The sequence below is a fragment of the Odontesthes bonariensis genome, chromosome 11, assembly GCF_027942865.1.
Source record: "Odontesthes bonariensis isolate fOdoBon6 chromosome 11, fOdoBon6.hap1, whole genome shotgun sequence".
Classification (NCBI taxonomy): Eukaryota; Metazoa; Chordata; class Actinopteri; order Atheriniformes; family Atherinopsidae; genus Odontesthes; species Odontesthes bonariensis.
This window is the reverse complement of record NC_134516.1, coordinates 8,221,602-8,244,215: the sequence shown is the minus strand read 5'-3', so window position 1 is coordinate 8,244,215 and position 22,614 is coordinate 8,221,602. Positions and strand designations below refer to the sequence as shown.

At 46.1% G+C, this 22,614-nt stretch overlaps 1 protein-coding gene across 1 annotated transcript; it reads right to left on the bottom strand.

Moving 5' to 3' along the window:
* Positions 1-6,728: 6,728 nt before the first annotated feature.
* LOC142391947 (NLR family CARD domain-containing protein 3-like) lies at positions 6,729-21,954 on the bottom strand. Its single transcript, XM_075478141.1, has 9 exons — positions 21,800-21,954; positions 21,584-21,721; positions 17,631-17,709; positions 17,266-17,473; positions 15,342-17,118; positions 13,363-13,536; positions 12,822-12,995; positions 8,311-8,357; positions 6,729-8,184 (listed from the first exon to the last, which is right to left on the bottom strand). The coding sequence occupies exons 1-9, from the start codon at positions 21,952-21,954 to the stop codon at positions 7,646-7,648; spliced, it is 3,291 nt and encodes a 1,096-aa protein (XP_075334256.1). The 3' UTR covers positions 6,729-7,645.
* Positions 21,955-22,614: the final 660 nt, after the last annotated feature.

Here is a 22,614-nt window from a genome sequence, read left to right as displayed (position 1 = left end):
GTGAGCAGTGGGTCAGAGGACTCCCTGTAGTGGGAAAGCTTTACTGGTCCTGCTGATCCCACTGAGAACCAACAGCTCAGTCTGCAGCTGCTTGGAGCTTTCAGCTCACTTTGGTTGGGTCCCAGCAGCTCTCACCAACCCCTTCAGAAAGCTTTCCCTCCCTGCTGAAGTGCCCTGGAGCAAGGCAGCCAGAGCCAGTGTGTGCTGGGATCAGACTGGTTGTACTGGGCAGCTCCCAGTGTGAAGGCCTCAGACCATGACTGTTCAACATCATCTGATGATTATTTCCCAAAGACGGGAGACAAACTTTCATTGCAGCTTCCAAAGCTGTGTTCAGTTAACTGGAAGAAGCAGAGTTCCTGTCTGTTTACCAAGTTTCATTTCAGCCTCTCAGGACAAACTTTAGTTCTGTTGCTCACTAATCTGAACTTGTCAAAGCTTTAAGCAGCTAACCAGCACCCTGCTGACTGTTCCTCTGCTGAACCTGGAACACATCACACCTCCATCAGCTCCATGTGGTTCAGACGTTCAGCTTTTTAATTCTAAATAAATCTGTCTGTCCTCCTCCATCCAGCAGCACCGGCCCCCTGAGGGGAAGCTCCTGCCTCCACTGTGTTAGAGCCAAAGCACAAAGGCGTTCCCTGCTGGACCAGCTGCTGTCCTGCAGACACTCAGAACCACCTCCTCCAACATCATTCTTTCCTCTCTGACTGCTGTGTTGGTGGAAAACATCCAACACACACCGCTTCACATATGAACATAGAAATGGATGAAGCAGAGCTGAGCTCACATTAAACACATGTTGGAGTAAAAACTGTTCAAACTGACTCATTTTACTCTGTTACAGCATTTACACTCAGCTCACCTCTGAGGGGATGGATGTTGGGCTGATTTGAGTTCAACATAACGACCCATCGACCAGTCGCTCTTTAAGGACACAGAGCGGGGTCCAGGTCCAGGTCCAGGTCCAGGTCTGGGTCTGAGTCTGAGTCTCTGAAGGATCCTGACAGAAAAACACTTGTTTTCTTCAAACTAAAGTATCAGTGATAGTGTTTGAGTCTGCAGTGAGACGGCCTGCCAGAGAGTCAGTGTGGCTGCTGTGGAACAATGTTACAGCTCCCCCTGGTGGCAGCTCTGTGATCTTACAGAGCTCAATGCTAATATAAACACACACTCTGAAGCTTTTAACCCTCAGATTCAGACCAATCACCAGCGACCCTCAGCTGCTGCATTTTACTCTGTTACAGCATTTACACTCAGCTCACCTCTGAGGGGACGGATGTGGGTCTGATTTGAATTCAACATAACGACCCATCGACAGGTCGCTCTGCATGGACACACAGCTGGGTTCGGGTTCTGGTTGAGGTTCAGGTTCAGGTTCAGGTTCAGGTTCAGGTTCAGGTTCAGGTTCTGGTTCTGGTTCTGGTTCAGGCTCTGGTTCTGGTTCTGGTTCTGGTTCTGGTTCAGGTTCTGGTCCTGGTTCTGGTTCAGGTCTCTGGTGGATCCTGATGGGAAAAAAATGCTTTTCAACCTGCATGCATGATATACTTAATAACCTCTAAATCAATGACCTGGTGTTAACTTACTCTGCTTTCGAGGCCTGTGAGTTGAAAAGTGGGAGATCCTTCTGCAGTTCGCTCTGTGAGGACCCACTCCTGGATCCAGGTCTCTGTCCCTTCCTGTGAATAAAGGTGGTTTGGTGATGTGAGCGCTGAGCTGGGACATGGAGAAGAGTCATGGACAGTTAGAGATGGTCACCTCACCTCTGAGCTTTGCTCTGGCTCTCATGTTCCCCACACAGAGAGGTTTTAGTGTCCTCACTCTGATCCATGCTGCTGAACTCACATCAGCTCACACACACTTTCTACCTTCTTCTGCAGAGGAAACACAGATCATTCATCTGCACATCAACTCACACCCTCCTCTCCATCATTTATGTAAAAAGATCAGCTGCTCCTCTGATTGGCTCAGATTCTGTTTCACATCAGTTTCAGTTTAATCATTATTGTCATTAAATGTGTTTCTCAGCAAAATGATACTAGAGAATAAAACAGATATTTTAAATGAATACATGCAATAAAAGGTCAAAATTAACCAGAAAACTTTTCAAAACTCCAGTTCCAGTAATTTGACTCTTCATACAGAGAAACTTATATCAGAGAAGCCACTTAAACCTGTTTTTCAGGTGATGTTTTCAACAGATTTTCGAAAGAAAAGTATAAAATAAAACTCTCTAAGATACTTGAAAAAGTCACAAGAAAAACTATTTTCAGCTAATCTCCAGATAAATGACGTGTTGTTGCATCTCTAATTCAGCGACACAATAAAGCAGATGTAAAACATGCTGGAATTTAAGTTTGCTTGTGGGATAAAGAGACATTTTTAATCAGTGAAGACGGGAAACTGTCCTGACGTGTACCGACTGTACTGGAACATGGAGGTGGGTTATGATCAAGGTGATGGAATTTAAAAACCTTGAAAAACCTGTCTGACTCGAGTTACACAACGAGAAAGCCACACCTCCATCCAGTGTGTTATCTTTAGTCTTTAAGAGAAAAACAGCAGAGAGTTTCTGTGTCTGACTTCAGTGGAAGAAACCGCAGTTATCCCCACAAATTAAAACACAATGTGATTTATTGTGGCAATAAAACCATAAAGAATATGTTTCTAACAACAATTTAAATGATAATCATGCAGATTTTTCTTCAAAGTTCTTCGAGTAACAAACTGGACCTGAAATAAGAAGTGAACATGTTCCCCAAACATTACAGAGCAGAAACAAACAGGAAGGTTACTGAAGACAAAGTTCAAACTCACAGTTAGTTCAAACCAAGTGTTGAAGAAGATGACGCTCCGCTCCACAGACACAGGTGAGCTGCTTCCTGGGATCAGTCAGATCTCTAACCCTGATGGGGGCAGGACAGGTAGGAGGGGCAGGACAGGAAGGAGGGAGGGCAGGACAGGTAGGAGGGAGGGGCAGGACAGGTAGGAGGGGGGGCAGGACAGGTAGGAGGGGGGGGAGGACAGGTAGGAGGGAGGGCAGGACAGGTAGGAGGGGGGGCAGGACAGGTAGGAGGGAGGGGCAGGACAGGTAGGAGGGGCGGGGGACAGGTAGGAGGGAGGGCAGGACAGGTAGGAGGGAGGGGCAGGACAGGTAGGAGGGAGGGCAGGACAGGTAGGAGGGAGGGGCAGGACAGGTAGGAGGGAGGGCAGGACATGTAGGAGGGACGGGCAGCAACAGGTAGGAGGGAGAGGCAGGACAGGTAGGAGGGAGGCAGGACAGGTAGGAGGGAGGCAGGACAGATAGGAGGGACGGGCAGGACAGGTAGGAGGGAGGGCAGGACAGGTAGGAGGGAGGCAGGACAGATAGGAGGGACGGGCAGGACAGGTAGGAGGGAGGGCAGGACAGGTAGGAGGGACGGGCAGGACAGGTAGGAGGGGGGGCAGGACAGATAGGAGGGAGGCAGGACAGGTAGGAGGGAGGGCAGGACAGGTAGGAGGGACGGGCAGGACAGGTAGGAGGGGGGGCAGGACAGGTAGGAGGGAGGGCAGGACAGGTAGGAGGGGGGGGGAGGTAGGAGGGAGGGGCAGGACAGGTAGGAGGGAGGGGCAGGACAGGTAGGAGGAGGGGGCAGGACAGGTAGGAGGGAGGGGCAGGACAGGTAGGAGGGGGGGCAGGACAGGTAGGAGGAGGGGGCAGGACAGGTAGGAGGGAGGGGCAGGACAGGTAGGAGGGGGGGCAGGACAGGTAGGAGGGGGGGGCAGGACATGTAGGAGGGGGGGCAGGACAGGTAGGAGGGGGGGGCAGGACAGGTAGGAGGGAGTGCAGCAACAGGATCAGATTTAATTTTCATCTGAGTGTAACAGCAGCTTGTAACCTTGTTGGGATTTGCTTTAAAATGAATAAACTTCATCAGTCTTACTCTCACTCCTGACTCCTATCAGCCATCATCTGCTTATTTCCTCCATCATGTCCTCACTGAGGAGTTATCTCATATTAGGGAGGGATCCCGATGGAGGTCAAAATGGTAACTGAGCATCTAACAGCCAGTCTGGGACTGGGAGGCATCCTGCTTTGGTATCAGGTAGACTGGTCATGTTGACTCTGAAGCAACAATCAGATGGAGGAGGGAACATGCTCATTAATATCGCTGATGTTGGAAAGAAAGAGAGCATTTTCTTTCCATCTGAGCAGGACTGAAACAGATGACCTGGCTGAACACACATACAAATGTATACATGTACATTTATAAATGACAAACATGTCCATCCATCCATTTTCTATACCCACTAAATCCCTTTCAGTCGCGGGTGGGGGGGCTATCCCAGCCGTTATTGGGCGAGATACATATTATTATATTAGATATTGGGCGGGGTACACCTGGCCATCACAGAAACATATGACACAAATGACCACACATACGCTCACGCTGAAGCATTTCACCAGAAACCAAAGCCAGCAGGACGGTCCACATACACTGCTGCTCTGTTAGAGACAGAGGAGGAGGAGGAGGAGGAGGTGGAGGAGGAGGAGGAGGAGGAGGTGGAGGAGGAGGAGGAGGAGGAGGAGGAGGAGGAGGAGGAGGAGGAGGAGGAGGAGGAGGATCAGTGTGTCAGAGGAGACTGTCGAAGGACAGAGTGCCAGCAGGATGGTCCACATATACTGCTGCTCTGTTAGAGAGAGAAGACGAGGAGGTGGTGGGTGTTGTGTCGATTTTGAGTTGACAGGAATCTGATGGAGAACACACTCACACTTCCTCAGCCCTGGTGTCAGCCATCGTTCTCCAGCAGGCTCCACCCTGAAAGGAGGAGGGGGGTCAGAGCAGCACCGTCTCTTTCAGCATCAAACATGGACATTACATGGCTCTCACACACATTGTTCTACACTGAGAAAGGAACAGTCCAACATCTGGACACATCCACTGGAGTGGAGCATCTGGAAACTACAATGAGCAGAATCAACACTGACGCGTACAAAACTGCTTTCTCCACTCGACCTCCCAGTAACAGCAACCAGTCATTTATTTATTTTTCTAATACTTTCTTTTTATTGTTTTTTCTTAGCATTGGATAAACATTGTAGAAGGGGGCGGTGGGGGTAGGGGGGAACAAATAAAAAACAAAGATCTGAAAAAAGAACATGTTGGATCAGCATGCTTCTACAGTTAGAGCCTTTTTTAATGTCAATGTGATGGTCCACGTCCTGTCGTTTTTATGTATTCGGTCCATTTCTCCCACTTCTGGCAGCATTGATCCTCTTCATAAGTCATAAGACTTATTTTATAAGTCAGTTGTTCCATAATATGGATTTCGTCCATCATTTTCATCCAATCTTCCTGTGATGGTGGGTCTGTCTTGTACCATTTTCTTGTAATTGCCTTTTTACAGGCTACGAACATAATTTTCAACATGTATCATCTTTCAACACAACATTTCCCGTAATGACGCCAAGATAAAATAATGTACAAGACTTGAATACACCATTACCCAAAATTCTTCCTATAATTAAATGAAAATCTTCCCAAAATTTTGCGATCTTAGGACAGAGCCAGAACACGTGAATATTTACATCTCCACAGCTTCTACAACTTGGCTGTGGTAATGAAGTATGTTTATTCCTAATTCTCAGAGTTTCTATCCCAGTTAGTGCTGAGTAGTAGTGGGTGACTTTAATATTCATGTAGATTTGCTGAACACGTACATAACTGTGTTGAAATATTCTGAGTTGTGTAAAACCAGAAATGTGACTTTTCTTTAATTGATTGTTGTTATTGAAACGTTTCTTATTAGCCCAATTATTTTTTACTGCTTATTCTGCTGCAAACTGTGAGCACATTTGATTCTTCTCCGAGTTTTTACACTAAAATGATTTTCATCAAATCCCCTAAATTGAAAACAACTTGTGAGAACTGAAACCCTCTCGATCACTCTGAGCTGTCTCACCACAGTGATAAACAACCATTCCGCTTCATTTCTTCCTCACCTGTGTGCTGCTGAGCTTTAAATACTTTTTTCCTGCCTGGGGATTGAGCCCAAAGCTTCTAAACAGCTCAGAATCAGTCTGACGCCCGGAGCTAACAGGTCACACGCAATATTCCTGGGAATTCACTAAAAGCTCAGCTTTGGGAACATTTCTTCGGATGATGGCTTTCTTAAACACTTCCATTCAGAAACCGACTCCTCTGATTAAATTCCAACTCCAAACCTTTTCTCTCACTCATCGTGGTGTCAGCAGCTCGTCCCATTACAGTCACTTCTATAAGCACCAACACGGGGATGCCTGAATGCCGACCCGGAGGCTTTAAAACCTCACTGAACAAACCAGCCCAAAGCCGGGACTTTCACTCCTGATGGCAGCTACAAAGAGGATTTCACTGTTTGCAGCAGCCGGCTGGACTGGGACTCCTCTGTGGGCTGGAAACCTGCAGATCTGCCGCTTTATTTCACATTCTGTTCCTGGTTGGATGTCTTTTTTTACTCCAACATTACAGCTGCTTGGGTATCCAGCTACACAGTTAAACACACATTTTATTCAGAAATGACTCTCTATATAAATCAATAAAGATTGGTGTTTATTTAGTTCTGCATTACATTTACTTTCTGTATTATTACTGTCTGTACATGTACACAAAGGGCCTAATTAAACATGTGAATGCATGAAAACCCTGGGATTTCAACATCAGTTCACTTTAAATCATGTGATCATAGCAAACTATTTATTTTACACAGTAAACAGTAAATATTTTCCAACTCTTCCCTCTGAACATGAAACAATCACAGAGGAAAATAACATGGAGACTTAGCCAGCTACTCACTTTAAAGCCATCAGGTCAGCTGTTGTCCATCTGTCTGCAGGACATCAGCACATTCAGCTGCCACTTAAAAAAAAGCTCATTTTCACACCAGCGTTCACAAACACATGCACGTACTGAGAGAAGCAGGAAGAGTCTCTGCAACATCTGGATCCAAACAGCAGCAGCGAGGAAAACCGGCCGACATGTTCCACATCAGGAACTGTCGGTCCAAAGCAGATGTTGTGGACTGTTCAGGTCCACATGCTGTTCGTAAAGGATCCTTTCAGTCCTCTTTGTGAGCGTTCAACAGCAACATTCAGCAACATCCTGCCATCAGGAACCAGCTCCAGTCCAGGTGTCCTTTCATCATCTAACAGGAAGTGAATGGGAAGACACATCAGGATGAACCCCGGCTGCTCACCAGACCTCTGCTCATTGGAGCAGAATCAGTGAACATCTGTCAGCAGGTTGGAATCCATCTGGGCTGATGGCAGCTCAGTGATTCCTCTCTGATGTCACAGTTTGTCACATGTGCAGCAAACTACCTGCAGCTGACTTCAGCTGAATGGTCTCAGTTGAAGTCAGCTGCAGAGAAACACAACATGCTGATACTCAGTGTGAAGCTTTGACTGGAAACACACAGAAAAACAACATCCTGGAAGAATGGCAGCTTCCATCTTTAAAGGACTGGAAGAGGAAGAAGTTTCCAAGGAATCATTCAGAAGAGTTTCAAACAGAAACTGACTGAATCCATGAATCTGAAAAGGTGTTTCTGAGTGAAAGAGACAGACATGAACAGACTGAACTATCTGTTCAGCAGGGATTCTCTGACAGGAGGACACTCTGTATACTCAGCAAAGAGACAACCAGGAACCAGGTGACCAGAACCAGAACCCAAATCCAGGATGCAGAGGTTCTTCAGTGAATGTGGTGCTGAAGGTGTGGAGGTGGATCAGTGTGTCAGAGGAGACTCTGTAGAAGGACAGAGTGCCAGCAGGACGGTCCACATACACTGCTGCTCTGTTAGAGACAGAGGAGGAGGAGGAGGAGGAGGAGATGTGTGTTTCTCTGTGCCAGACAGAGTATTTACCTCCATCAGAGCAGCTCAGACTCCAGGACTGATCACTCCATCCAAACACACAGTCTCCTCCTCCTCTCCTCCTGATTCCTCTGTAACTCACTGATATAAAAACCACTCCTCTCCACTCGACCTCCCAGTAACAGCGACCAGTCAGAACATTTCTACACAGCAGCTGAGGCCAGCCATCAAACCTGTCTGGATGATCAGGATATGACTGATCCTCCTCCACACGTCTCACCTTCCTGTTGTTGTCAGACAGTTTCAGTTCTCTGTTCACTGTGTTTCTGTCGATTGTGAGTTGACAGGAATCTGAAGGAGAGAACAAACACAGTCCAGCTGCAGTTATTGATCTATCATCTGTTCACTTTGATCAATGAGTGATGTGACAGTGTGACGATGGCTGGATGTCATGAATCAGATGAAGAACACACTCACACTTCCTCAGCCCTGGTGTCAGCCATCGTTCTCCAGCAGGCTCCACCCTGAAAGGAGGAAAATAACTGTCACATGTTTCAGGACTCCAGAAATAGTATCTAGAATGAGCCGGTCCCATTCCAGCTGATGCTGGAGGAATGGTGGAGCACATGCTGCCAATCATACCCATATATTCTGCTTATGTCCCAAAGTAAAGACACTCTGGGGAGAGGTATCTGATGCTCTATACCTCGGGATGCTACTGTGGCTCTATTAGGAGTGATGCCTAAAGGGCTGAATGGGAGGTCAGAGAAACATCTGTAAATATATTACTCACAGCAGCACTGAGCTGCAGAACTATTAGATGGCTGAACCCCCCCTTCATATAACATCTGGATCCAGAAGGTTTGGGGCCTCCATCAGATGGAGCACATTACATATCTATGAAGGCTCCTAAAGTCCATCTTTACTAACCGCTGGAGTCCTGTCGGCTCTTTATGAACACAATGAGACTGCTTAGCCTTCCTCCTCTGCCACCTGTTTCCCATCATCCACACAGAGCCTCACAATGTTTCAGTGCTGCTTTCCTCATCACTTATTTCTGTGTGGGCTTGTACATGTGAATGTCTGAATGTGTACATTTGATTTAACATATTTAATGTGGCCCTGTGATGGATGGCGACCTGTCCAGGGTGAACCCCGCCTCTGGCCCCGCTGGGAGGGGCTCCGCCCCCCCCGCAACTCGACCGACGGATTCAGCAGGTGTAGAAAGTGGATGGATGGATGTTTTATGTATTTAATGGGAAGTGGACCATGGTCTTCGGCCGGAAAAGGGTGGAATGCTCTCTCCGGGTCGGGAATGAGATCCTTCCCCAAGTGGAGGAGTTCAAGTATCTCGGGGTCTTGTTCACGAGTGAGGGACGAATGGAGCAGGAGATTGACAGGCGGATTGGTGCGGCGTCTGCAGTGATGCGGGCTCTGCACCGGCCCGTCGTGGTGAAGAAGGAGCTGAGCCAGAAGGCGAAGCTCTCGATTTACCGCTCAATCTATGTTCCTACCCTCACCTATGGTCACGAGCTGTGGGTAGGGACTGAAAGAACGAGATCACGAATACAAGCGGCCGAAATGAGTTTCCTCCGCAGGGTGTCTGGGCTCTCCCTTAGAGATAGGGTGAGAAGCTCGGTCATCCGGGAGAGGCTCGGAGTAGAACCGCTGCTCCTCCGCATCGAGAGGAGTCAGATGAGGTGGCTCGGGCATCTGGTGAGAATGCTTCCTGGACGCCTCCCCGGTGAGGTGTTCTGGGCCCGTCCCACTGGGAGGAGGCCCCGGGGAAGACCCAGGACACGTTGGAGAGACTATGTTTCTCGGCTGGCCTGGGAACGCCTCGGGGTCCCCCCAGAAGAGCTGGAGGAAGTGGCCGGGGACAGGGACGTCTGGGTTTCTCTGCTCAAGCTGCTGCCCCCGTGACCCGATCCCCGGAGCAGCGGAAGATAATGGATGGATGGATGGAATTTGTTTTGTTTGTTTCTTGTTTGCTTTTGATCTTAATTTGGATATAATGTGTGTAATTATCATCTCCAGCTGGATAGAGAAAGGTGTAGAAACTGAACGTCGGCGCTGAAAACCCAATAAAAAACAACTTCAAACTAAATGTTTTCTGCAGTCAGATGATGGAGATGATGAGGTTTCTGTCTCTGAATTCAACTCTTCAACTTTGGAAGAATTTTCACTTTGATTTTTCACTCATTTCTGAAGCCAAATATGAGCTTTAAACACTCTGCTGAAATCTCTTCAGTCTCTGACATCATGGTCTCTCCTGATGCTCACATTGTTTCTGCTGACTCCTCCTCTCAGAATGTTTCAGGGCAGCCAAACATCCAGATCCTCTCTCAGGACGCAGGTCTAACCCACATGTACGCATTTCCAGATGCACGCTGAACATGGTTCTAGTAATCTTTGTGCTAAGCTCGGCTAACATGTCCTGGACCCATCTCTGCGTCTGATCTAGGGTCAGAGGACCAACAGACACTTATCACTGTTGTTCCTGCAGATGTTCTCCTTGGAGACCTCCTTCACAAATATCTGCTGTTCATGTCCAACCAGCGTTGGTGCTGTGAGCAAAGGAAACAGGCTCCTACATGTGTGATTGTTCATGTAACACTCAGCAGGAAGCAGAAGCACAGGGCTGAGTGCAGGACAGGGAACATGTTCCCAGCTCTTCCTCCTCTATCAGACATTGTGTGGCTGCAGCAGGCCTCTCCATACCTGAGTGTGTGTGGATCCTTCAGTGCAGCCCTCAGCAGCTTCTCTCCTGAGGCTCCTGGATGGTTGTAGCTCAGGTCCAGCTCTCTCAGATGGGAGGGGTTGGAGGTCACAGCTTCAGCCAGAGAAGCGCAGCCTTCCTCTGTGATCAGACAGCCTGACAGGCTGCAGACACACAGAACAACAGAAACTCTGAGAGAACTGCTCTGAAACTCAAGCTGAAGCTGAATGTCTGCAACTGTCTCACATTACTGACTCTGTGTCTTCAGAACTCTGAGTCAGAATCTATCTAAGTGCCTTGAGATGACATTTGTTGTATTTGGCGCTATATAAATAAAAATGAATTGAATTGAATTGAATTGAATCAAACTACACACACGTGGATCAACCTGATTTCTGCTCCCATTTAAGCCCCGAACACATGCAGACACTCCCCACTGAGTCCTGTTCAGATAAAAAATATGGTCTGCACCACAGTGAGAGCAGCAGTAAAGAAGAAGCTGATTTCACTGATGTGAAACTGAGACGCTCGTCAGCTGGGGCCCCGCTAGGGATTTAAGAATTATTTTCATGGGCCCCAAACAGCCGGTCAGGAGGCTTTATGATGAATTATGATGAATTTATGATGCTATTTTACATAAAACTATGCATTTTGATGGTATTTTTGACTATCATTCCCATACATGTGAGAAAAGAACAAAATGACAGCTAACAGGTAGGTAAGCACTGATGGAATTCATTTAGATTAATTTATTTGCTGCAACACTGACAATCTAATTCTAAATTAAGCCACCTGAAAAATACACTTAAACATAAAATAAACTCTTCCATGAAAATAAAAGCAATTATCATCTGTGGAGAACCAAATAAAATCTCAGCAAAAAAAACAAAAACAAAAAAAACACCAAAAAACAAAATGGCCAACTACCCATCATGATTTCTCATCATTTCAACATCATCATCTATAGAATGATAAAACAAGCAAAAGAAGAACATCAGCAGCAGATGTTAAGCTAAGTCGGCTCATACATAAACACACAACAGGGCTTCATATGGTATATTACATCAGTGACAGTGAACTGAATATAATAAAGTCACAGTAGCCCACAGTGTGAATTGTTTGTTGTTCTAATCTGACATTTGAGACATAAAGTTTATCATCATAATTAATTCAACACACAGCTGCTCACCTCCTTCCTCATGTGGGGGCACTGGGGCTGTTTCAGGGGCAGGTGGAGCTGGGGGCTGACTGACAGCTGCTGCTGCTGCTGCACTTGATGTATGTATTCGGAACCAGGCGTCATTTTGACAGAGGGGAGGTCAACTGACTGAACAAGAACTGCTGCTAAACGTTTGACTGCATTCATTATTTAACAGAAACAGCAGTGAAGTGTAAAAATCCAGAGTTTTCTTCAGAAATATGAGCCAACATGGGGAGAAAGTGAGCCAGCTTATAGACATGGACAAAGTTAATATTCCAGAACTTTCCATCACATGAACCTCTAACAAACCCACCTTGCTTTCTGAAGTATCGGGTGACAAACTGTCGACCTTTTGATTCCTTCTCCTCTTTCTTTGCTTTCTTTTAGTTTTTGGCAGCCAGACTTTGAGGCATATTGCCTTCTCTGCCTTCTTACCTGCTGCGGCGCTGCAGCTGATCCAGTAGGACTGAACCATTTCACATAAATAGAGAGGGGGGGGCTTAATGTTTCCAAAACAAATAAATGTATTGTTACCGGTACATTGTAAATAAAATATGTTTGTGATTATAAGTTAGTTCATAATTTAGTGTCACATTATTTTTTGTCGGTATTATAATTTTATTTGGGCCTCTCTGGGCCCCTCTTAATCATGGGCCCCTAGAATCCTGAATATGGTTCTGACCCAGGTTTGACGGCTGCTTTGCGGGGCGAGTATACATGTCCCATACTGTATGTGTTGTAGCGAGGGAATCCACTGAAAGGGAACGTAATGTCATACGTATCAGTTCAGTCAGAAGGAACGAGGTCCAGCGCTTGTTTACAGCTGGTTTGCCCCGCCCATCAGGTGGGCTCAGGAGGACAACTCACTCAAAGAACTTTGTAGGAATCTGCACTCTACATTATTTATTGGATGAGAACACAACCAAAAGGAAACTGACCAAATGACCCAAAAAAGACTTTCCAGGTTGTTCCAGGTTCAGGTTCCAGGTTCAGGTGAGTTCCTGTGGTGTCAGAGGCCTAAAGCTGCTGGAACAATCATACAAAGAGCATCCACAGGTGTTCTGTTACCTGAGAGTTTCCAGTCTGCAGTTTGGACTCTTCAGGCCAGCAGACACCTGCTTCACCCCTGAATCCTGCAGGTTGTTGTTACTCAGGTCCAGTTGTCTCAGGCTGGAGGACTGGGAGCTGAGAGCTGAGGACACAGCTGCACATCCTTCATCTGAGAGGTTACAGACGCTCAGCCTGAGGAGACAGTTACAGAGAAAAAGAACAGCTGGGATCAGAATCAATCAGCTCTAATGCTGACTGTGGACTGAAAGCCCACTTAGAGGGAACATCAGGGTTAGAAGCCTGTGATCGTGTCCGTGCGGTGGTTTTTATGCTCAGAGTGAAACAAGGAGTCCACACGGTGGCTGAGCCTTTCCACCCTGGAGCTGCAGCTCATCAGAGACAGTCTCAGAATCTGATTCAAACAGCAGAGGCTTTCATGGGGAACAAAGCTGAGGAACTGATCCCATCAGACTGATGGTGGGGCTGACTTCAGAGCTGCCCACCGGGAACAAAGGCTAACATTTATCAGCACTCTGCTCCAGCATGAAAACAGCCTCACCTGAGAGTTTCCAGCCCACAGGTTGGACTCTGCAGTCCAGACAGCAGCTTCACTCCTGAATCCTGCTGCAGGTTGTTGTTACTCAGGCCCAGTTGTGTCAGGCTGGAGGACTGGGAGCTGAGAGCTGAGGACAGAGCTGCACATCCTTCATCTGAGAGGTTACAGACGCTCAGCCTGAGGAGAAGATGTTAAACAGTCTTACATTCAGTCACATTTAATAAGGACAGTCAAATAAGGGACAATAATGAGGTGAAGCTGCTCTGCAGCCACAATATCTCTGTAACTTCTAGTTAGGAGTCTCTGAATCTGGTGATGTGCACTATGGTTTCATTCTTGGTGTTTTATATTCATGTTTTTAATGGACTTTAATTACTAATCCACAACAGAGATGATGAAAATGTCTCCCATCGCCCACAAATATCTCACTATACACAGAAACACTTTATTTGTGATTCATGAAGGCTGATCCACAGATATACAGATTAATCTGTAGTTTCATGCTTTAAAATGGAAGAAAAACACTGATTTAAAATGTGAAATGTGTTCTGCACATCTGTGAATCTCTTCCTGTCTCTCTGTAGTTTGTGACTTTGCTCCGTTTTGTGCAGTTTTACTGCAGCTGACCTGCAGAGACCATGCATCAATGTGATGTGCAGAGCTCTCCACAGAGTGAGGTCAGCACTGCCCACCCTGCAGGAGGTCCACACCAGGCGCTGCACCACCAGAGCAGGAACACCCCGCTCCTACTCACATGTTTACTTGTATATTTTCATTTCTGTCAGATTCATCTCACCCTGTTTTATTCTTATTTTGCTGCCTTGAAGTTGAGCTCGTTGCAGTGTACATTTCACTGCCGGCGTTCAGCTGCAGGTGACCAATAAAGATGGCTGATCCTCGATCGGTCGTTAATTATCTCATTATGTTAACAAATCAAAGCAGCTTTTCATGATAACTTGTTCATTTATGTCCTAATCTTTGATCACATCATGTTTTAAAGCAGCGACTCTGAAAAGCTTCATGGGAACAGAAAACAACTTCCTGAATGTCACCAAAAGCTTTTTTGGCTTTTTTCTGAAACAGAGCAAGAGAAGATGTTGGTCACATGACTGATCACATGACCAAGCAGCTGCTGGATGGAGCAGAGGAGCAGGACCTGTTCAGCCTCTCATCTTTGCCTCCAAAGTGATTGTGTCTGTTCTGATAACTGCAGTAAAACAGACGACACACCAACAGCCCGACTCACAGTTCAGTTTGGATCCTCCAACAGTCCAAGCTGAAATCAGCTGGATGTTCCACTTTATCATACTTCTCCTGTTATCTGATGGAAACAAGGTGTTTTCTCCAGATTTCACATGTTTAACATGAACAAAGGGATCCACAAACATAAAAATCACTCTGCACGCATCTGATGTGTATTTTCACATTTCTGCACATCTTTGTCTTCATGATGTTAAACAGGTGTTTGTGGATGGAAATGACACGCTTTGAGAAAACTACAACAGATATACTGAATCATTTCCTGTAACTCTACCAGAATATAAATAAATGTTCCACCACAGTTCATGTGTGTGTGCTGCGCTGCGCAGACTAGATCAGAGGAAAGTGACACAGATCTGGAGACGTTTTACTTTGTGGATTTAAAACGGATGTGAAGATGTTTTCAGATTATTGCATCACAGAGACTGTATGAAGCTGAAACAGCAGAGAAACCTGACCTGAGAGCTTCCAGGTTACAGTGAGGACTCTGCAGTCCATCAAACAGCTGCTTCGCTCCTGAGCCGCAGATACTCAGGTCCAGTTGTGTCAGGCTGGAGGACTGGGAGCTGAGAGCTGAGGACAGAGCTGCACATCCTTCATCTGAGAGGGTACAGCTGCTCAGTCTGAGGAGGAAATAATGAGAGAAGTAGGAATCTGGGACTTTCTCTCCTATAGAAACAGCAGCAGTATATTCATACACATCCCTCTATATCTGTACTCACACAGCTTTGTTGGAGGCTTTGACCACTGGCAGCAGCCTCAGAAGAGCCTCCTCTGAAGCAGAGTACTTCTTCAGGTCAAACTCATCCAGATGTTTTCCTGATGACAGTAAGATGAAGCCCAGAGCTGACCACTCAGCAGGAGACAGATTATCTGTGGAGAGACTTCCTGAACTCAGGTAATATTGGATCTCCTCCACCAGAGAACGATCATTCAGTTCATTCAGACAGTGGAACAGATTGATGCTTCTCTCTGCAGACAGATTCTCACTGATCTTCTTCTTGATGTAATCGACTGTTTCCTGATTGGTCTGTGAGCAACTTCCTGTCTGTGTCAGCAGGCCTCGTAGGAGCCTCTGATTGGTCTGCAGTGAAAGACCCAGGAGGAAGCGGAGGAACAGGTCCAGGTGTCCATTTGGACTCTCTAAGGCCTTGTCCACAGCACTCTGGTAGAAGAGAGTCTCTGTCAGTGTTTCAGACTCCTGAGACTTTGGTAGTTCCTCCATCAGGTTGAGTCCAGAGTTGATGAAGGTCAGATGCACATGAAGAGCAGCCAGAAACTCCTGAACACTCAGATGGATGAAGCAGAACACCTTCTCCCGGTACAGCCCTCTCTCCTCTCTAAAGATCTGTGTGAACACTCCTGAGTACACTGAGGCTGCTGAGATATCGATGCCACACTCTGTCAGGTCTGATTCATAGAAGATCAGGTTTCCTTTCTGCAGCCGCTCAAAAGCCAGTTTTCCCAGAGACTCAATCATCTTCCTGCTCTCTGGACTCCAGTGTGGATCTGTCTCAGCTCCTCCATCATACTTGAGCTTCTTCACTTTGGCCTGAACCACCAGGAAGTGGATGTACATCTCAGTCAGGGTGCTGGGCAGCTCTGCTCCCTCTCTGGTTTCCAACACATCCTCCAGAACTGTAGCAGTGATCCAGCAGAAGACCGGGATGTGGCACATGATGTGGAGGCTTCGGGATGTCTGGATGTGGGAGATGATCCTGCTGGCCTGCTCCTCATCTCTGAACCTCTTCCTGAAGTACTCCTCCTTCTGTGGGTCAGTGAACCCTCTGACCTCTGTCACCATGCCAACACAGCCAGCAGGGATCTGATTGGCTGCTACAGGTCGTGTGGTTATCCAGAGGCGAGCAGAGGGAAGCAGCTTCCCCCTGATGAGGTTTGTCAGCAGCACATCCACTGAGGTGGGCTCTGTAGCATCAGTCAGGGGCTCCTTGCTGTGGAAGTCCAGAGGAAGTCGACACTCATCCAGACCGTCAAAGATGAACACAACCTGGAACTGTTCAAAGCTGCAGATTCCTGCTGCTTTGGTTTCAGTAAAGAAGTGATGAACAAGTTCCACCAAGCTGAACTTTCTCTCTTTCAGCACATTCAGCTCTCTGAAAGTGAATGGAAACATGAACTGGATGTCCTGGTTGGCTTTGCCTTCAGCCCAGTCCAGAGTGAACTTCTGTGTTAAGACTGTTTTCCCAATGCCAGCCACTCCCTTTGTCATCACTGTTCTGATTGGTTCAGCTCTTCCAGGTGGGCCTTTAAAGATGTCTTCTTGTCTGATGGATGTTTCTGCTCTGCCTGCTTTCCTGGATGCTGCTTCAATCTGTCTGACCTCATGTTCATCATTGACCTCTCCGCTCCCTCCCTCTGTGATGTAAAGCTCTGTGTAGATCTGATTCAGAAGGGTTGGCTTTCCTGCTTTAGGAATCCCCTCAAACACACACTGGAACTTCTTCTTCAGAGCACATTTAAGTGTACGTCCACAAAGATCTGAATGAAGACAAGAAATAAAATCAGTAAACAGACATTTCAACCCTGTACAGAATGAGTATCTGAACATCTGCTGTTCTGTGTGCTGAGACATCAGTAAATGTGTCATTTATCCAGCAGGTTAAACCTTTAGAGAAATCCTCTTACTGCTCTGCAGACGGTCAGCCAGCTCCTCCTGCTTCATTCTCCTCAGGAAGTGAACTGTGATCTTCACTAATGCCTCTCTGCTGCTCCAACGCTCTTCATCCTCACCCTCCCTCTGACTCTCTAAGCATTCTGGGTAATCTGGACTCAGAGCCTTCTGCATCTTCTTCAGCTCCTCCTTCACAAAAGTGAGCATGTTGTCCTCCAGCAGCTGGAACAGAAAACTATATGAATGAGCCCATCAGACTGAAACCATGGAGCCAAACATCAGATCCATGTTGGACTCACTGACAACCCACTGGTCTACAGAGTGCAGCATGGAGATGGCTGTGAGCAGATGGGAAAGTAGTTGTTGTGCATGTACAGACCATAAATATGGAGTCCAGCTGTGTTTGATGCTGCTGGGCAGACGGACCACTGGGACCCTCTGAGCTCTGCTGGTCCACTCTGTGGAGGAATCATGAAGATTAAGATTAGATTTATTTTCATCTACATTACAGGGAACATACACAGAATTTCTCCTCTGCTTTTAACCCATCCAGGTTGGCACCTGTTGAACACACACAGGGTCACACATTCATAGAGACAGATGCCATATACACTGGAATCACAGCACCTGGGGAGCATGGGGGTACAGTGCCTTGCTCAAGAGCACCTCAGCTGTGGCAAGGAGGTGGACACCCCTCCAGCTGTTTGTTCACCAAACTTTTTTTGAGTAGGAATCGAACCACCAACCTTCTGGTTATTGGACGACTGCTGTGTTGATGGAAAACATCCAACACACACCACTTCACATATGAACATAGAAATGGATGTGAAGCAGAGCTGAGCTCACATTAAACACATGTTGGAGTAAAACTGTTCAAACTGACTCATTTTACTCTGTTACAGCATTTACACTCAGCTCACCTCTGAGGGGATGGATGTTGGGCTGATTTGAAGTCAATAGGACGACTCATCGACCGGTCACTCTTCATGGACACACAGCTGGGTTCAGGCTCAGCTCCAGGTTCAGGTCCAGGTCTGAGTCTCTGATGGATCCTGACAGAGAAACACTTGTTTCATTCAAACTAAAGTATCAGTGATGGTGTTTGAGTCTGCAGTGAGACGGCCTGTCAGAGAGTCAGTGTGGCTGCGTGTACACCAAGAGCGACCTACGCTGCCTGGTAGCGGAGGTAGCTGGAGAAGCTTCGCTTCAGAATTTGCTTTGGTAGCTCGTGACGTCACATTTTAGAATGTTCAATTTTTAAAGGCCCCGCGGCTGTGCAGCATCCCCGCGAAAAAGAACAAATGAGGAAAGAGAGGGCAGGACACGAATAAACGTGTTGTTATTTACAATTTGTTATACAAGATATACATCACGTTACAAATTATGTAAAACTACATTAGATACACCTGAGAAGAGCAGGAATAGATGAGGCAGCTGTGAAAAATAAACTAAATTCGAAATAAAATCCGAAATAAATCCGAAATAAAACTTAATTGCAGTGAGAAAGGTAAGCGTGGGGTTACTACACTATTGTATTGAAGCACTTGACACGGCAATTGCAACAGTCTCAAGGCTGATTTATGCTTCAGATGCAAAGCCTCTGACGCTCGGACGCATAGCCTCTGCGAGCGTCAAAATCTTGACCACTCCCCCACGCAGAGGCTCTGCGCGCGTTCTCGTGCACCCAGAGCCCGTCTACGGAGAGCCTTGCCACTCTCCGTAAGCCCCATTGTATCGAACTTGGTTGCAGTCCCACCAGAATTCCACTGGGGGTGATCGATCGCGGGCGAGTCCAGAATGAATGGGGGTCTATAAGGCTAAACGGCTAAATATATTTATTTCACCTGCTTGTCGTTGAAACATCACATATTTTATTCTAGATTCAGCAAGTTCAATATAGATTATAGGTCGAAAGTCGAATTAATGAGTATTTATGTCCTTTCGATTTCTTTCAGTTTGGGTCGTTGTTGGCCATAACATGCTAGCATTCTGCTAATGAATGCTGATTGGTCAGTGACGGACATGCGACTGATTACGACCAGAGACCCCGCTTGATGGCAGCTGAAGCCAAAGCAGTGGATGTCCAGAATGGAATATGAAACAGAATCTTAAGGAGGACCTTCCCGCTATTGATATTTAAGTTAATATTTGTGTATAGTAACTTATTTCTTCCTGCGGGCACTTTTGTTTTCAGATCGTTATATATGTATTGTGAAAGTACATGGGTATAAATGGAATTTGAGTCTCCTATTCGTGTGTTCAACGTGTCAATATACATGGTTTAGTATTACGACCTTAAAAAGTACAGTAAATGTCCCGCTCAATAATATTAAACAATCGTTTTTATTCCGCCATTCGGAATAAAAGATAAAATGCCTCGCAAGTGTGCAGTTATTAATTGTTCAAATAGTGGTAAAGGATGATCCTTCTTTTCATTCCCAAAGGACGAAAAAAGGTAACGTTATTGCTCCTGTATAAATGATCATAGGCTACCTGACTTATTAAAGGGCTGCACCTGGGACTTAAGGTTTTTTAGGACTTAGCTTATGCCATTGCACATATGGAAAAGTGTCTTCTCATTGATTTCTAATCATCCGATGATTTTCAGAGATAGGGTTTGTTGTAAGCCATTGAATTTAATTTGAATTAACCACCTGCCCTATGACACAGTGGGGTTACACATAAGTTACACAAGTTCCTTAAATGAGGAATATAGTCTTGGCGACATCATGAGCTAACACAGATTGAGAGTCACATTGAAACTGCAACGAGGCAAGTTTATGTTTATGTTCCATTAGACATTCTCTGCAGTGACTCAGAACTTGCCGTAAAGCAGAACGTACGCAATCTGTAACGTCATCACCATTTTTGAACGGCTTTTTAGAACAGATGAGTGAACTTCAAAAATGCAATATTCAGCCGAGTGTACTTTTTTAGTCCCCCCTTTTGAATGCAACTTTCAAATTACTTGACAAAAAATTATATCCTGAGAAAAGTGGATTTTTAGGGTGCAACCCCCATAGACCCCCATTCATTCTGGACTCGCCCGCAAGCGCCCTCACATGGACAGAGACACCTGTTCAGAAACCGGAAGTTACCGAGAGTGGCAGTTCTCTTCCATTAGACATTCTCTGGTGCACCTCAGAAAAATCCTGAAATCAAAAATTACACTTCCTGAATCTATTTCTAGAGATATGGTAACTTTTGGAGTGTTATTGGAAAACAAAACTATAGAACTCTGTTGTAACCTTATTTTTTGTTTGGCCAAATTTTTTATTCATAAACAAAGAGTGCTAAGATCATCCCCAGTCTTTAACATATTTTTATCTGAATTTCAATTATATTTAAAATCTCTGAAATGTATTGAATCATACGAAGTCCTGATGGAATTTTTGATTGAATTGCCCACCAATGTATGTCAATCCTAATATACAAATCCCCTTGCTGTAAAAAAAAAAAAAAAAAAAAAAAAAACGTCGGACGGACGCAAACCCACGCAGAGCTCAGGCGGAAGTGCGCAGACAAAAGCGGCTGTGATTGGTCCTTGGTATGCCTTTCCGGTTGTCTGTGTGGCTTCCTCCTTTGCATTTTCGCCAACTCCAATAAAAGAAGCTGTTCTTCTTCGATGTCGAGCAACTCCAGATCCATATCTTGCATACACGCCATTGTTGTTTTGAAAGATAAACACTTCCGCCACAGATTCTATAATACTAGGCTGTGCTTCCGCCAGCGCCGCCGAAGTTCTCGCGAGTTCTCGAATACTTTTGGGGGGAAACTGCTGTGCGTCCCTAGAAATTCCAGACCGAGGTTGCAGAACCATAACATGAAAAGTGGTTCACGACCAGAGCAAAGCAACACGTCAAGATGATAGAAGCAGAACTATAATCTGCCCTTCAGGATTAAACGACTCTTGTTTGGATAGGAACCAAAGTTTACACGTCTGTTTCCGCGAACCTCGCGGATTGTCGGACCCCTACAATCTGTGGATTGTCATTGGTTTTCGCCGAACCGCGTCATAGCTCATTACCATAAAGTTGGCTTGAGTTTAATAGCTGGAATCCGCTCTGGTCGCCCAGTTAGCTCACCCTCCATAGAGAAATAATGATTTCCGGCGCTCCGGTAGCGTAGGTCGCTCTTGGTGTACACGCAGCATCAGTGTGGCTGCTGTGGAACAATGTTACAGCTCCCCCTGGTGGCAGCTCTGTTATCTTACAGAGCTCAATGCTGATAAACACACACACTCTGAAGCTTTTAACCCTCAGATTCAGACCAATCACCAGCGACCCTCAGATGCTGTATTTTACTCTGTTACAGCATTTACACTCAGCTCACCTCTGAGGGGACGGATGTTGGGCTGATTTGAAGATAAGAGGATGCTCCATTGACCGGTTGCTCTTAAAGGACACACAGCTGGGTCCAGGTTCTGCTTCAGGTTCAGGTTCAGATTCAGGTTCCAGTGTCTGATGGATCCTGATAGAAAAACATTACAGGTCAATGATGTCAAAGCTGAATGCATTTTAAGTTAAATATCTTAATCATGTATTTTACTTTTTGTCAGATGAAAAGATTCTTTTGAAATTAATCAAATCTTCCTTTGACCGGTCGCTCTTAAAGGACACACAGCTGGGTTCAGGTTCAGGTTCAGGTTCTGGTTTAGGTCTCTGGTGGATCCTGATGGGGAAAAAATGCTTTTCAGCCTGCATGCATGATATACTTAATAACCTCTAAATCAATGACCTGATGTTAACTTACTCTGCTTTCGAGGCCTGTAAGCTGAAAAGTGGGAGATCCTTCTGCAGTTTGCTCTGTGAGGACCCACTCCTGGATCCAGGTCTCTGTCCCTTCCTGTGAATAAAGGTGGTTTGGTGATGTGAGCGCTGAGCTGGGACATGGAGAAGAGTCATGGACAGTTAGAGATGGTCACCTCACCTCTGAGCTTTGCTCTGGCTCTCATGTTCCCCACACAGAGAGGTTTCAGTGTCCTCACTCTGATCCATGCTGCTGAACTCACATCAGCTCACACACACTTTCTACCTTCTTCTGCAGAGGAAACACAGATCATTCATCTGCACATCAACTCACACCCTCCTCTCCATCATTTATGTAAAAAGATCAGCTGCTCCTCTGATTGGCTCCGATTCTCTGTTCCACACCAGTCTCTATGTGTGCACGTCGTGTAAGGCAATATTTGAACCTTATTCTAAATGAAAACGTCCTGTATTAATATTCCCTGTTCCAGAGCATAGTCCGTTCAGTGACTCACTCCCAGCATTAGCATCCTCAGGCCAAACCGTTCAAAACAAACAAAACCCTGATCTGTAAAACAAGCTGGAAGCAAGAGATGGCCTTCTTAACCCATTTAG

What these genes read in the sequence shown, in the direction of transcription:
- LOC142391947 (XM_075478141.1), bottom strand. Translation starts at nt 21,954, where the DNA reads ATGCAGGCTGAAAAGCATTTTTTCCCCATCAGGATCCACCAGAGACCT. An exon ending in AGCTGGACTCCATATTTATG is followed by an intron (nt 17,474 to 17,630) that starts GTCTGTACATGC and finishes TTTCTGTTCCAG; the next exon opens with CTGCTGGAGGACAACATGCT. An exon ending in GGCTGACCGTCTGCAGAGCA is followed by an intron (nt 17,119 to 17,265) that starts GTAAGAGGATTT and finishes GTCTTCATTCAG; the next exon opens with ATCTTTGTGGACGTACACTT.